Source organism: Salarias fasciatus, chromosome 20 (assembly GCF_902148845.1).
Source record: "Salarias fasciatus chromosome 20, fSalaFa1.1, whole genome shotgun sequence".
NCBI classification, from domain to species: domain Eukaryota; kingdom Metazoa; phylum Chordata; class Actinopteri; order Blenniiformes; family Blenniidae; genus Salarias; species Salarias fasciatus.
In genome coordinates this window covers 27,126,091-27,139,276 of record NC_043764.1, presented here as the reverse complement: position 1 = coordinate 27,139,276, position 13,186 = coordinate 27,126,091, and the positions used below count along the sequence as shown (strand labels likewise).

Here is a 13,186-nt window from a genome sequence, read left to right as displayed (position 1 = left end):
CCGAACGGCTCCGTCAGCTGGACGGACACGTTGGTTCCATCAACTGTTTACGAGCAGAAGTGATGATCGGTTTGATAAGCTGTTGGCTAACAGAGCTGGCCTGTGCTGACTGTCGGCTAACTGGTCCAACAGCCTCATTTAATAAACAAGCAAATGGTTAAAAGAGTTTACCTGAGTTCGCTTCTTTCTGTTTCCTCTTTGAAATGAGTAAATTCATTTGTTTCCTCAGAAATACACAAAATCCCATCAAGACAACATGAAACGGTGACAGTGGGCACAGCAACTTGAGTTAACAGACTGGTGTTACTGCAGTGAGCCACCAGGGGGCAGTAGTGACACACTGGGCTTCATGACGGTGGGCAGTGAGTTCCTTTATGAGAAATGTTTTACAGAAAGAGCCTGAAGCAGAACGGTGCAGCTGTAGGATTTTCACAAAAAATGTGTATCTGACTCCACGTTTAGGGGGAAACCCAACATCTCTCCGCCACTGACAGGAACTAAGATTCCATCATACCATCTTTGAAATTGATCAGCCAGGGCTCCTCACAGTGTTCAGTCCTGTGATTCCTTTTTTTTATAATTTTGTGTCCATTTTTTGGGTCACAGGTCTTCAATCTGGCGTGAAGGCAAAGAATTCTGAGGATTTGTTAACATTCATTTGCTGTTTCTCCTCTTTACTTTGATGCTTGTTATTAAAAAAAAAATCAAGGACAAATTCAACGTTTGTGAAAAATGAAAGTTGATGAAATAAACAACTTATTTCATCTACAAGTTGCACAAATTAGTTGAGATGTAAAAATTCCACTAAAAAACAAAGATGGTGTCAAAGCATGTGCTGGAGTTAGAGGACATGATGGACCAGGGGAAGAGTCCTCGCAGTGTCTGATGTTCTCCAGTTTGCTCGGTTGGTGCCGTTCTCGCTCCTCAACCAGAAAGTTGCAGATTTGATTCCACATGTTGAAGTGTTCTTGAGCAAGACACTGTCCCAATTGCTCCCAAGAGATGGATTTTGGCACCTTGCATGGCAGCTGCCTCCGTTGGGAGTCTGACAGACGGTGTGAAGTGATTTCTGGACTGTTCAAGCCCCGGAGAAGGGTTTTATTAGTGAAATCCACTGAAAGTGCTTTCCACTGAGGTCACGTTGTAGAAACAGCTTTCGAAGCAGCAGCTCCTCTGGAACGCTGCGTATCAGGCTCCAGTCTTCATGTGGTGATTCTCTGTTTGTGCTTGAAACAACAGAGATATGGAACGATAGAGGAATACCGAAAGGTTTTCGTTTCTGGTTAGATAAACACACGTCCAAACGGCGTCGGGGCCTCCAGGCTCCTGTTTACGCTGCCAACGTTTCTAACGTAACATCTCCAGAGACCAGAGCAACCGTGTGTGTGTGTGTGTGTGTGTGTGTGTGTGTGTGTGTGTGTGTGTGTGTGTGTGTAGCAGTCATGTCTAACTGAAACTGTGTGTGTATGTGTATTTGTGTGTGCTGTGGTTTCTGATATTGAGTGTCATTCATCATTACCGTTGCTCCCAATAACGCACATGCAGGCTGACCTCCGACCACCAACCGCCCTCTCCATCTCTTTTTTCCTCTCTTGGCCCTTCTTTTTCTGGGTCCGGAAAACCAGAAACCTCCTGCTGCGTTGCAACATCGGCCTCCAGCAGGCAGCGGAGGGCTCTGGGTGAGGAGGGGTGCCCCCCGCACATGATGCACTGTGACAGGCGGAGGAGGCCTCTGCTGCAAATACACACATCAACGGTGAGCGGAAGCTCAGCCTGGGAGGCGTTCAGGTGTCCCAGTGGTGTTCAGGTGGTTCAGGTGTCCATGTGGCGTTCAGGTGTCCCAGTGGTGTTCAGGTGGTTCAGGTGTCCATGTGGCGTTCAGGTGTCCCAGTGGTGTTCAGTTGTATATGTGGTGTTCAGGTGTTTGTGAGGCGTTCAGGTGTCCGGATAGTAATCAGACGTCCTTGTGTGGCATTCAGGTGCCCATGTGGTGTTCAGGTGTCTATGAGGCATTCGGGTGTGTCGATGTGACATCCAGATGCCTTAAGGTGACATTCAAGTGGTTAGATGGGGTGTTCAGGGACCTTTATGTGGTGTTCAGGTGTCTGTGTGTGGTGTTCAGTAATATATGTGGTGTTCAGGTGTTTGTGAGGCGTTCAGATGCCGATGTGGTGTTCAGGTGTCTATGTGTTGTTCAGTTGTATATGTGGCATTCAGGTTTATATGTGGCATTCAGGTGTCTCTGTGGTGTTCAGGTGTCTGTGTGGTATTAATTAAGGTGTCCTTGTGTGGCATTCAGGTGTCCATGTGGCATCCAGTCATCTGTGATGTTCAAGCGTCTAGATGTGGTGTTCAGGGACCTTTATGTGACGCTCAGAGGTCTTTATGTAACGTTCAGAGGTCTCTCTGCTGCATTCAAGCATCTCTGTGTAATCTTGATGTGTCTCTGTGTGACGTTCAGGAACCTTTATGTGATGTTCAGGTGACATTTACACACAGTCACAGTGATAATAACGACTAACGTTTAATGAACTGTTGAAGTCACGGTACAGACAAAAAAAATTACAGTCTTTAGAAAAAACAGGCAGATAAACAACTCTCAGTGGGCGTGGCCAGCCTGAACACCTTGCTCTGTGATTGGCTGGTTTTCTTCCCGGTGTGCTTCCTGCGGGTCACTCTACGGTTTCTGGTTTGGATTCCATCTTTTTTCAGAGAGAGCGGCCGATCCATCTGCAGACACACAGAAAGTACACACAGAATTACACACCACACCATAGTGCACTGCACATCACCACGGAGATGCGGTGTAGATGTGGTGTAGTCTGGATTATCGGGTGTAGTCTGGACTACCGGGTGTAGTTTGGATTACCTGGTGTAGTTTGTAGTAGAGTCCACAGGCGTTGCAGAGCGGCTGTCCTGCAGAGTTTCTCCTCCACAAAGTCGTAGTTTCAGTTTCACAGTTTACACACCGAGCAAACTTCCTCTGAGCCACGACCTGAACACAAGAAAACTTTAGAGATTTGGGATTTTGTGGGTATACATTGTAGCCCTAGTGTGTGTGTGTGTGTGTGTGTGTGTGTGTGTGTGTGTGTGTGTGTGTGTGTGTGTGTGTGTTCTCGTATTTCTATCCTTGTCAGGGCCAAATGTCCCGACAAGGATAGCAAAACGTGGAACGACGTGCCTTGTGGGGACCTTTTTCCGGTCCTAAGTAGGAGAAACAGTGTTTTCTTGACCATGTTGTTGTTACTGAAAAAAGTAAAAGTGCAAAAACATTTCTTTAGGGTTAGGCTTTGTTGTGGTACGGTCCCCACGAGGATAGAAATACGAGACTGAGCGTGTGTGTGTGTGTGTGTGTGTGTGTGTGTGTGTGTGTGTGTGTCCTCACAGTTCTCCTCTTGGGCTTCAGCAGTGGTGTGTCCTCTCTGTTCTGAGAGCTGCAGCTGTTACACTGGGGTCGACCTGCAGCGTCCTTCCTCCACAAGGGGGCGCTGCTCGTCCCACAGCAAACACACTGAAGATGCTCTGAAAAAACACACACACACTCACACAAATCAGCACCAGTTCACCCACACCCACACGCACACACACACACACACACACACACACACACACACACACACACACACACACACACACACACACGCCCAGTCTTGTATTTCTATCCTTGTGGGGACCGTCCATTGACTCCCATTCATGTCTAGCCCCTAACCCTAACCCTTACCCTAACCCTAACCCACACCACAACAAAGCCTAACCCTAAAGAAATGTTTTTGCACTTTTACTTTTTTCAGTAACAACAACATGGTCAAGAAAACACTGTTTCTCCTACTTAGGACCGGAAAAAGGTCCCCACAAGGCACGTCGTTTCACGTTTTGCTATCCTTGTGGGGACATTTGGCCCCAACAAGGATAGAAATACGAGAACGCTCACACACACACACACACACACAAACACACACACACACACACACACACCCACACACACACACACACACACACACACAAGAAATATACCTGGTCCATAGCTCCGCCCCTTTGTTAGACAGCGAGGTAACAACCAATCACAGGAAGCAAAGGATGGCGGATCATAATCGTTGCCATAGTAACCATTCGACCCAGCGCTAAGGGGGCAGGAAAGGGGCGTGGCCACAAACGGAGGAATGATGTCAGCCCGGGTCAGTGATTGACAGCTGGATTCAGCCAACCACGCAGATGGACCCGGAAGAGGCGGGGCGGCCTCGTGGAGCAGGTAAGCTGATTGGAGGAGAGAGTGTGGAGGGGCGGAGTCAACCTGGAAATACAGAATTCTGAATGAGAAAACAGAAAAGAAAACTGGACCATAACTTGAACAATGATTACCGATCTGGCAGAAAACACAAACTCATTCACTTTGGTTCCTTTTGATGAGAGCAGTCCTCTCTCTGTCGCAAACTGAATGTTTCAAATAATTCAAAATAATAGTTTTGTGTTGATGAGTAAGTAGATGACTAAATTGTAAACCTGATAATTCACTTCGAAACTACTGAAAAATTGTATAATAATATAATTTTCAAAAAATATTTAATACAGATTTTTTTTCTTTGCTTTTTTACATTCCTATCATTATAATGAACAAGTTAAAAAAATTATTAGAGCAAATGAAAAAAAACCCTAATTCATTTTAAGATTAGTAGTTTAGTGTTGTTACATTTTTTTTCATATTCAGTAATACATTGCTGGAATTCTTATTGAAAAATTTATTTATTTATTTATTTATTTATTTATTTATTTATTTATTTATTTATTTATTCATTTATTATTTTAGATACAGAGATTCAGCAGCCGTATTTCATTTCATCCCGATGATGGAAACTGAGTTATACATGTTAAAATCATGTTGAAATCTGGTTGGAGCTGGTTGAATCAAACACAGGGAAAAAAATGAATAGATTGACAATAAAAAGTAATCGCACTGGCAGCAGAATAAACTTCTTTCCTCTATAGTTTCAGATATTTTTGAATGGAAATCCAGATTTGTTTAAGCTTAAATTCAACTCCTTTTTGTGATAAGTTAACATACCTCTTACTTCAAGTTTATTTTTTGTTATTTTTTGTAAAAATTCAAACATGTTTGGAGATAAATTCACATATTAGATTAGGTTAGATTAGGAAATCCTTTACGTGTGGATTCTAAAAAAGAATAAAAAAATTAATAATAAATATTAAAAACAGGAAAGTGAATATAGATACAATATAATAATGTTGATGGTGATTGGACTGGAAGTTATTGTTGCACAGAATAAATGCATAAATAAATTATATACATTACTCACAGGATAGTATGCATTCATGTCTGCAGGAGAAACTCTGATATGTTTTAAACTGACTGAAAATCCTGATATATATGAGGATAAATTAAGCTTTTCTGACCTTCATGTTGAATCCTGGTAAAGTTTCTGTGTTGAAAGAAACAGCAGAGAGCCAATCAGCTGCCTGCACGTTTTGTGACATGATGCTGAGGAGAGAGAGTCAAAAGTTGTCTTATCATAGAAGATCTTTACAGAAAACAAACAAGTGGATCAGATTCAAAGAAAATTCACCTCAGTCTCAGTGAAGCTGCAGAGTTGCTCCGAAGTGTGAGGGCTACAACAGCTCAGTTTTATCTGAGAGGAGGAGGAGGAGGAGGAGGAAGTATTTTTGCTCCTCCTATAAACCCTGAACCGTTTTCTTCACTTTTTGAATGATTATGTTGAGTCATGAAGTGTTGTGCAAGTAACTGACTATCAATATTTAATAACTTTTGCTTCAATTAATGGAGTTTCTCCGTAGTTTTAATTTATTCTGTTCTACCTTTATTCTTACAGGATGTCACTTTGGTAGGATCGGGGGAGCTGCCATTCAGAACCGGGAGGTTTACACCTTAAAGTCATTAATGGACGAGAAAGTTTTGAGTTTTTCATTACAGTGGTTCAAGTATGAAAAAGTCGTTTGTTCGGTTTCTCAGAGAGAACGGTCCTGATGCATCCTGGAAATTTACCTAGCCAAGGTTTGTACGTTACTGTCAGCAAATGCTTCGTCACTTCCATCCAGCATCCCGAGATGTTTTTACCATCAATAAAAGTATAAATACTTAAACTGCCAAAGCTGTGTAAGCCAGCCTCTGAACACTGAAAACAAGATTTAGTGGTGTTTAGTGGTAGTGTAGTGTGTAGACAGACACTTAGCACAGCGCTGTAAAAGCTGCTGGAGGTGATGGAGCATCAACACAGAGGCTGTGTGGAGGTGACAGAGCATCAATAAATAAGCTGTGTGGAGGTGGTCTGTGGCAGCACATAGCCTCATGTAATTTTTGAATGACGTACGAATTAAAAATAATGGTATTTAATAACTACTCATATCAGTACTCGGCATCGGCCAGTAACTAAAGGTTCTTTATTGTGTAAACAGGGCTTGAGACTACAGTGACTGACGAACTTATTTCATTTAGGTAATCAGTTACTAACTCATCACTGACCAAAAGCTGTGGAGTTAGTTAAACAAACAAACAACAAAAAAACACTCTTCAGTGTTTAGACGACTTTAGGAAACACACTAGATTCAAATATGTAAACTTTTTTAATATTTTTAGCGTGTTGATTTTGTGTAATTTCTCAAATCTGCTTCATAAAATTTTGTGTGAATATTGTCAACATATAATTCAAGATAGCCATTGTTTTAAAGGAAGTCTGGTGTGATAATAGGGTCTCGTCTACAAAGAAACGAGTTCTGCTGAAAAACCCACAAACCCTGTTTCTGTTCTTGTTCTTAGTTTTCATCTTCCCATGTAGAATTTTTTTGGAACTGGATTTGTTTTCCACCTTATTGTGAAGCCTTGATTTTTTGAAACTTCGTTACTAAAATTCATAAAAGACGATCTTATGTTCTGAGTCCTCTGAATGCAGTTTAGGTGCTTGTTTTTTTTATCACATGGTCAAACTTCTTCGCTTGTTCATAAGGAACCCAAATGTTGGTTTTCAGATTTTGAGGACATTTGGAGTCCTGTGGAGTTTTCACAGAGGAGTCTGAGCATCGGTTCTGAGACTTTAATGAAAGAGACGAATCCATTCACACTTTAGGACAGGAATGTTTTGAAATGAAGGGGCGCAGCAGTTGCTTCAGAGGCAGGAGGCGTGTCCCTGCAGCAGCGCGGGGTCTACCAAGCTGTTCTCCATGGGCAGGTCCACCGAGAAGTCAGTGGGCGGGGCCTGCAGGCGCTGGCGGGGGGGTCTGCCCCCCCTCTGAGGGATGGGCAGCTCCGAGTGGTGGGCGGGAAGCGGAGGGGTGAAGAAGAACGGGTGGAGAAGTGCCTGCAGGGGGAGACGCTGAGTCAACACACCAACCGAGCAGCTGACCAACTAACTGACCAACAAACCAGCCCTGTAACCAACCGACCAGTCATTCAACCAACCAACCAACTGGCCATCCAGTCATTCACCCATCCAACCAGCCATTCAACCACCCATGTAACCAACCACCCAGGCGTTTAACCACACAATCGTCCAACTGACCAGCTGACTGACCAACCAACCAACCGTTTAACTAACCATCAACTCTCCCACTTCTCTCCCGCATGTTTGTTATGTATTTCCTCCCATGTCTCCCCATACCTCCCCCGTCTCCCCTGTGTATCCCCCTGTTTCCCACCTGTCTGGCGGAGCAGCGCTGTTTGGACGGGTAAACCAGGAACTTGTAGAGGAGCTGGATGGCGTGCGGCGAAGTGTCAGGAACAATCTCCTCCAATGGGATGGCAGGATTCTCCTTAAAGGTGATTTTATTGTAGTCGGGCAGCTCTACCATCTCCTACACACACACACACACACACACACACACACACACACTGAGCGGCTGTAGCTGCACAGGATTCAAAATGTAAACCTTTATTGGTTCTTACAGGCCAGCTTTGCTGTGTCGGCGTTCCCAAAACTCGAAGGACGCAACAAAGCTGCTCGATGTCATTTTCTCCAGGAAACAAAGGAGACGAGTTCAAGAGTTCCCCGAAGATACAGCCTACTGCCCTGTAACACACACACACACACACACACACACACACATCTGAGCAAATGTAATGTCCGACTACGTGTGTGTGTTTCACTCACCACAGATCGACCCCTTCGTCATACTTTCTGGCTCCATACAGCAGCTCAGGAGCTCGGTACCACCTACACACACACACACACACACACACACACACACACACACACACACACTACTTTCACTGAGCTGTAACTTTCAATGTTTGCAGGTGTTCTACAGACAGCAGGAGCAGAAGAGACAGGTTACCATGGAAACCGCGCCCTTACCGGGTAGCAACCTGGTGGCTGTAGAGTCGATCCTGTTGGTCGGTGAAGAGTCGCGCCAGACCGAAGTCTGCGATCTTTAGGTGACCTGAAGAACTGATGAGGAGGTTTGCTGGCTTCAGATCCTGAACACACACACACATATATACACACACACACAGATTCATACTTCATCCTATTTGACTTGACACTGAAAGCAGCAGGAGGAGGAGCTCACCCGGTGCATGATGTCATTGCGGTGCAGGAAGGCCACGCCTTTCAGAAGCATCATCATGTAACCTTTGACCTGGGCTGGAGTAAGAGGTCGCTGCGAATTCCTGATGACCTCGGAGAGGTCGGACAGCATGAATTCGAAGACAAGAACGAAGCCTGTCCCATGAGGAAAGACGTCCTTCAGCTTCACCACGTGCTGGTTGTCCTCGATCTCCTGCAGAGCCTTGATCTCCCTCACTGCCTGGTTCGGGATGCCGTCCTCCAGCCGCCGCAGAGCCACCTTCTTCAGGGCCACTGTCTCACCTGTCTGAGAGGACACGCCCATTTTAACCCCTCCCACTCAGCTGACAGACCAGCCAAGGCTTACAGTTTCCTGCTTCTCACAAACTGTCACACTAAAAGAGGCTGTAAGCTGCATTAAACTAACCAGAACCTCAGCAGTTTAGGTATTGAGAGACTAAATCAGAATGAAAGTGAAACTATGTGGACTCACCTCAATGTGTTTGGCTTTAAACACGATGCCATGAGCCCCTTCCCCGATCCGCCCCAGGAGACTGTACTGCTCCATGTCTACTGGACCAGGACCACAGTCAGGACCGGATCTGAGTCAAGGACCAGGACTAGGTGCAACCCAGATGAGTAAAAGCCCAGGATCAAAAGTAGGGACGATCTCAGGTTTTTATCAGGATCAGGACTACAACTGGAACCAGGATCTGAAGCGACCAACTGGATCTGAAAGGTTCTCACTGCAGCTTTTATCACATCTGATTTGAGTTCTGGAATAAAACTGAACCCAGACAGTCAGTTTCTTTTTTAAGGACACAGTTTAAAAAGCAGAAGACACGCGAGTCCAGAGTGGACCGATCTCTGATTAGAATTCAAGGCGATTTAAACTTTTCATTCAATTATTCAGTCGACGTACAGGAAAATTAAATATTAGTCCTTCGTTCAGGAAAAGGGGGAGGTGCGCTTTAAATCGTCAGTAAAAAACCTTCACAAAATAAATCGATTGTAAGAGAGAGCCTTTTCTTCATGCACGAAACAGATGGCGTTGCCTTGGTAACGCATTGCTGAGTTCACGCATCTAAAGATCGACGTTTTCACTTACTTATAAAGTAGAATGATGTCGTTGAAATTACGAAACCATTACGTATACATTTGTAAATTTATAATAATGTTGACTCAGCTATATGGTTAAAAATTTAATAGAGTGAATCCAGCAGCAGAGCTGCCCCCTGTCCGCCATGTTTGTTTACTGTGACGTCAAGAGCGTGATCATAGAATAGTAGCACATAGAACAAACTTTTTTGTCATAAAAAACTAATATTTATTTATATAAACATGAACAATAAGAGGGGAATGGCTGTAGCTTACAATAAAGCATGAATAAAATTATTTTTTGCAAATAAAAAAATTAATTGTTAGTATGAATTGAATTGTTGTTGTCTTTGTTTTGTTTTAAACCATTTTTGATGAATAAATAAAGTGTTTTAAATAGAAGTGATAATTTATTAATAATGTGTTAATATTTATCTGAATAGTCTTATTTTGAAACAAATCTATGTAATCTAGTTCTACGCGTATGCCTTTACTTTTGAGAAGCGGAAGTGTCCTTGTTGACAAGTGTTTCTCTTCCGGGTCAGGGCTCCGGTTGCACGCTCCGTCCTCATCTGTCTTTCTCCGGTGTTACCGGACAGTTTGAGCGGCAGCAGAAGTGCCGTGTACCCCGGGGGAGACGTGCGGGCTCCCGGCGGGCCGCCCCGGTGAAGATGGCTCCGCCCGCTGAAAGCCCCTCAGCTGTGAACCAGAAGGTTCTGGAGTACGAACACTTCATCAACGAGGTTCTGCGGAGAGACCTGCAGTGAGACTCCGTTCATACTCTTATCTTATTAGATCCTGCGTGTTGTTGTGCTAAGCATGCTGTTTACTCTGAAACATGTTATTTACTCTATTGTGTAAACATAATATTATAATTTATTCATATTCCGCTTTACAGAAAACTCCAAAACTTTGCATAGTCACATTATGAAGTCAGCAAACCTCATGAAACAAATCACAATGTCGTTTACTCTGTGTCAGAAAGGTGATGGAGCAGCGTGATGAGGTTTATGAGAAAATCTCTCAATATCTACAGCTGAAGAACACAATCCAGAGTCTGCAGGTGCGCGCGCGCACACACACACACACACACACGCACAGTCTTGTATTTCTATCCTTGTGGGGACCGTCCATTGACTCCCATTCATGTCTAGCCCCTAACCCTGACCCTTACCCTAACCCTAACCCACACCACAACACAGCCTAACCCTAAAGAAATGTTTTTGCACTTTTACTTTTTTCAGTAACAACAACATGGTCAAGAAAACACTGTTTGTCCTTATTAGGACCGGAAAAAGGTCCCCACAAGGCACGTCGTTCCACGTTTTGCTATCCTTGTGGGGACATTTGGCCCCGACAAGGATAGAAATACAAGAACGCACACACACACACACACACACACACACACAGAGCTTTCACTTCTTTTCAGAGATTTTTCAGATTTTCTACTTTTTGATATGTTGTTGATTTGTGTGTGTGTGTGTGTGTGTGTGTGTGTGTGTGTGTGTGTGTGTGTGTGTGTGTGTGTGTGTCCCTCCTGCAGGGGTCAGAATCCAAGCAGTTGAAGGTTGACGTGGATCTTGGCTGTAATTTCTTCGTTCAGGCTGAAGTGTGAGCGTCGCCTTCCTGTCACACTCTGAACTGCAGCTTTGACTGACCTCACTCTGCTCCTCTTCCTCCTCTTCTTCTTACTCTTCCTCCTCCTCCTTCTCCTCCAGTGAAGACTCCTCCAGGATTTTGGTGTCGGTGGGTTTCGGTTTCTTCGTGGAGATGACGCATGATGAAGCTCTTCGATTCATCGAGAAGAAAACGAATCAGCTCACAGCGTCAGTATTTCATCATCATCGTCATCATCATCATCATCATCATCATCATCACAAAAGATGCTTTCTCGATGCTAAAGATGCTAACTATGCTAATTGTCTGTTCCAGCTTCACGGAGCAACTCACCAAAGACTCGGCCAAAATAAAAGCAAACATTCGCTTGATCCTGGAGGTCCGTTTGTCTTGTTTTTCCTTTTCTGTGTGTGTGTGCGTGGGGGGGGTGTCTGTCCTGTTGATGTTATTATTTACAACATGTCTACATATCTTGTGATTGTGTTTGTTTTCACTTCTACTCCACTCTGTGTTGTTGTGTGTGCTGTTTCTGTGTTTTGAGATGCCAGTGTTCAGTTTTATTGTTTGTACTGTTTCAGTTGTTGTATTGTTTCTGTTTGTATGTTTGTTTTGCACTTGTGTTTTTTACTTTTCTTTTCACTGGTTAGTTTTTATAGTGTTTGTGGTGTTAAGCCATATAGTTTGTGTTGTTTGATTAGTGTTGTCCATATTGCTTGTGTTTGTCTTCTTTTGTTTATTTTGTTATTTATTTGCATTGTTTGTGTTTACTCATTGATTGAGTTGTTGGTTGTTTAATTTATCTTGTATTGCTAAATTTTTTCAAAAATATTTATTTGTTGGGTTCACATGACTTGCCTTGATTGTGGATGTTGTTTATTTTGTTCGTCATGCTTGTCTTGTTGATTGTTTACGTTGTTTGTTTTCTGTTCCTGTAGTGTCTGCGGGAGCTGCAGGGACTCAAGGATCTGCCCGACAACAAAGCCAGAGATGTTTTTTAGTCATTTCCCAACTCGGGGCTTGAGGACCGATTGGCACCTTGACGGATTTTAACAGGAGAAAAAAAAGGTTTTCTTTTTCAAAAAAGTTGATTAAAAAAAATCTGATTTTTTTTTTTTTTTTTTTTTTTTTTTGTATTTCATCTGATTATCTTTTTTTGTTTATTAAGAAAAATTGTGTTGTAAAATAAATGAAGGAAAAAAATGGTTACATTTTATTTCACTTGAAGTCAGCTGGAACCTGTTGCCATGGAGACAGAACACTCTACAAATCAAAAAAACATTTTTTTAAAAGCAACTGTCATCAAAACGTTATCAAACAAAACAAGCTTATTGTGATTAAAGAAATTTAATAAAAGTAATTTTAAAATCCTAATGTGAAAATAATGGAAATATGACAAAAAAGCTGAAGTTCTCAGTCTGATTCCACACAGCATGGACTAAACTGTTCAAAGTTGATGATATCTGATGTTGGGGTGAGACTTCCTGCAGCAGTGATCTGATATCGTGAAGGCAGGACATTCAAAGTGAAGCATGGGATGGTGAAGTCCTGTCATACTGAAGCATGCAGTCAGTATTAGTGGAGGGAATACCATAAAATGTCTCAGCACCTTCTCATGTGAGCTTCAACATCAGTTAGTTTGACGACGACACCACATGCTGTTCACAAGTGGCCTTATTGTTACTTCACAAATGGTAAAATAATTTAACTCGCGCAGCACTTTCCCACCGCTTTACACTGTTCACCACATTCACACACTTCTGCACACATTCACACATCAGTGGAGGCTGCTGCTTTGCAAGGCCTCAGTCCATCCTGGGCACCACTACTGAGGCATGTCTTCCAAGTCTTCTAGAAACCCTCACAGGTGTCTTTATTTCTCTTTATATATTTTTCTATATATTTCTCTATTTCAAATATGTATTTTTAACTGTATATTTCCATTT

At 43.0% G+C, this 13,186-nt stretch overlaps 3 protein-coding genes across 4 annotated transcripts; 1 reads left to right on the top strand and 2 right to left on the bottom strand.

Annotated features, from left to right (window-relative positions):
• Positions 1-2,571: 2,571 nt before the first annotated feature.
• LOC115407456 (erythroid transcription factor-like) lies at positions 2,572-5,717 on the bottom strand. Its single transcript, XM_030117804.1, has 6 exons — positions 5,580-5,717; positions 5,410-5,494; positions 4,015-4,291; positions 3,386-3,522; positions 2,870-2,995; positions 2,572-2,730 (listed from the first exon to the last, which is right to left on the bottom strand). Exons 2-6 carry the CDS (start codon positions 5,488-5,490, stop codon positions 2,572-2,574), a joined length of 780 nt encoding a protein of 259 aa, XP_029973664.1. The 5' UTR covers positions 5,491-5,494; positions 5,580-5,717.
• Positions 5,718-7,035: 1,318 nt separating this feature from the next.
• cdk20 (cyclin dependent kinase 20) lies at positions 7,036-9,772 on the bottom strand. Of its 2 annotated transcripts, XM_030118923.1 has the most exons (8): positions 9,637-9,771; positions 9,022-9,148; positions 8,533-8,835; positions 8,319-8,440; positions 8,115-8,177; positions 7,910-8,033; positions 7,663-7,818; positions 7,036-7,325 (listed from the first exon to the last, which is right to left on the bottom strand). In XM_030118923.1, the coding sequence occupies exons 2-8, from the start codon at positions 9,094-9,096 to the stop codon at positions 7,134-7,136; spliced, it is 1,035 nt and encodes a 344-aa protein (XP_029974783.1). In that variant the 5' UTR covers positions 9,097-9,148; positions 9,637-9,771; the 3' UTR covers positions 7,036-7,133. The 2 variants fall into 2 exon arrangements, with proteins under 2 accessions (XP_029974783.1, XP_029974781.1); XM_030118921.1 differs by having other exon boundaries at positions 9,022-9,772.
• Positions 9,773-10,147: 375 nt separating this feature from the next.
• On the top strand, positions 10,148-12,415 carry uxt (ubiquitously-expressed, prefoldin-like chaperone). Its single transcript, XM_030118934.1, has 6 exons — positions 10,148-10,389; positions 10,608-10,689; positions 11,170-11,237; positions 11,345-11,452; positions 11,559-11,622; positions 12,179-12,415. The coding sequence occupies exons 1-6, from the start codon at positions 10,298-10,300 to the stop codon at positions 12,239-12,241; spliced, it is 477 nt and encodes a 158-aa protein (XP_029974794.1). The 5' UTR covers positions 10,148-10,297; the 3' UTR covers positions 12,242-12,415.
• Positions 12,416-13,186: the final 771 nt, after the last annotated feature.

Bases quoted from the DNA above. Each gene is read 5' to 3' on its own strand.
- LOC115407456 (XM_030117804.1), bottom strand. From the start codon at position 5,490: ATGTCACAAAACGTGCAGGCAGCTGATTGGCTCTCTGCTGTTTCTTTC. The intron at 3,523-4,014 runs GTATATTTCTTG...GTGTTTTTTCAG, and splicing joins GGGGCGGAGCTATGGACCAG to AGCATCTTCAGTGTGTTTGC. The intron at 2,996-3,385 runs GTGAGGACACAC...TCTTGTGTTCAG, and splicing joins TGAAGCCCAAGAGGAGAACT to GTCGTGGCTCAGAGGAAGTT.
- uxt (XM_030118934.1), top strand. From the start codon at position 10,298: ATGGCTCCGCCCGCTGAAAGCCCCTCAGCTGTGAACCAGAAGGTTCTG. The intron at 10,690-11,169 runs GTGCGCGCGCGC...TCCCTCCTGCAG, and splicing joins ACACAATCCAGAGTCTGCAG to GGGTCAGAATCCAAGCAGTT. The intron at 11,623-12,178 runs GTCCGTTTGTCT...CTGTTCCTGTAG, and splicing joins ACATTCGCTTGATCCTGGAG to TGTCTGCGGGAGCTGCAGGG.
- cdk20 (XM_030118921.1), bottom strand. From the start codon at position 9,096: ATGGAGCAGTACAGTCTCCTGGGGCGGATCGGGGAAGGGGCTCATGGC. The intron at 8,441-8,532 runs GTGAGCTCCTCC...GTGTGTGTTCAG, and splicing joins GCAATGACATCATGCACCGG to GATCTGAAGCCAGCAAACCT. The intron at 7,819-7,909 runs GTAAGAACCAAT...GTGTGTGTGTAG, and splicing joins CGACACAGCAAAGCTGGCCT to GAGATGGTAGAGCTGCCCGA.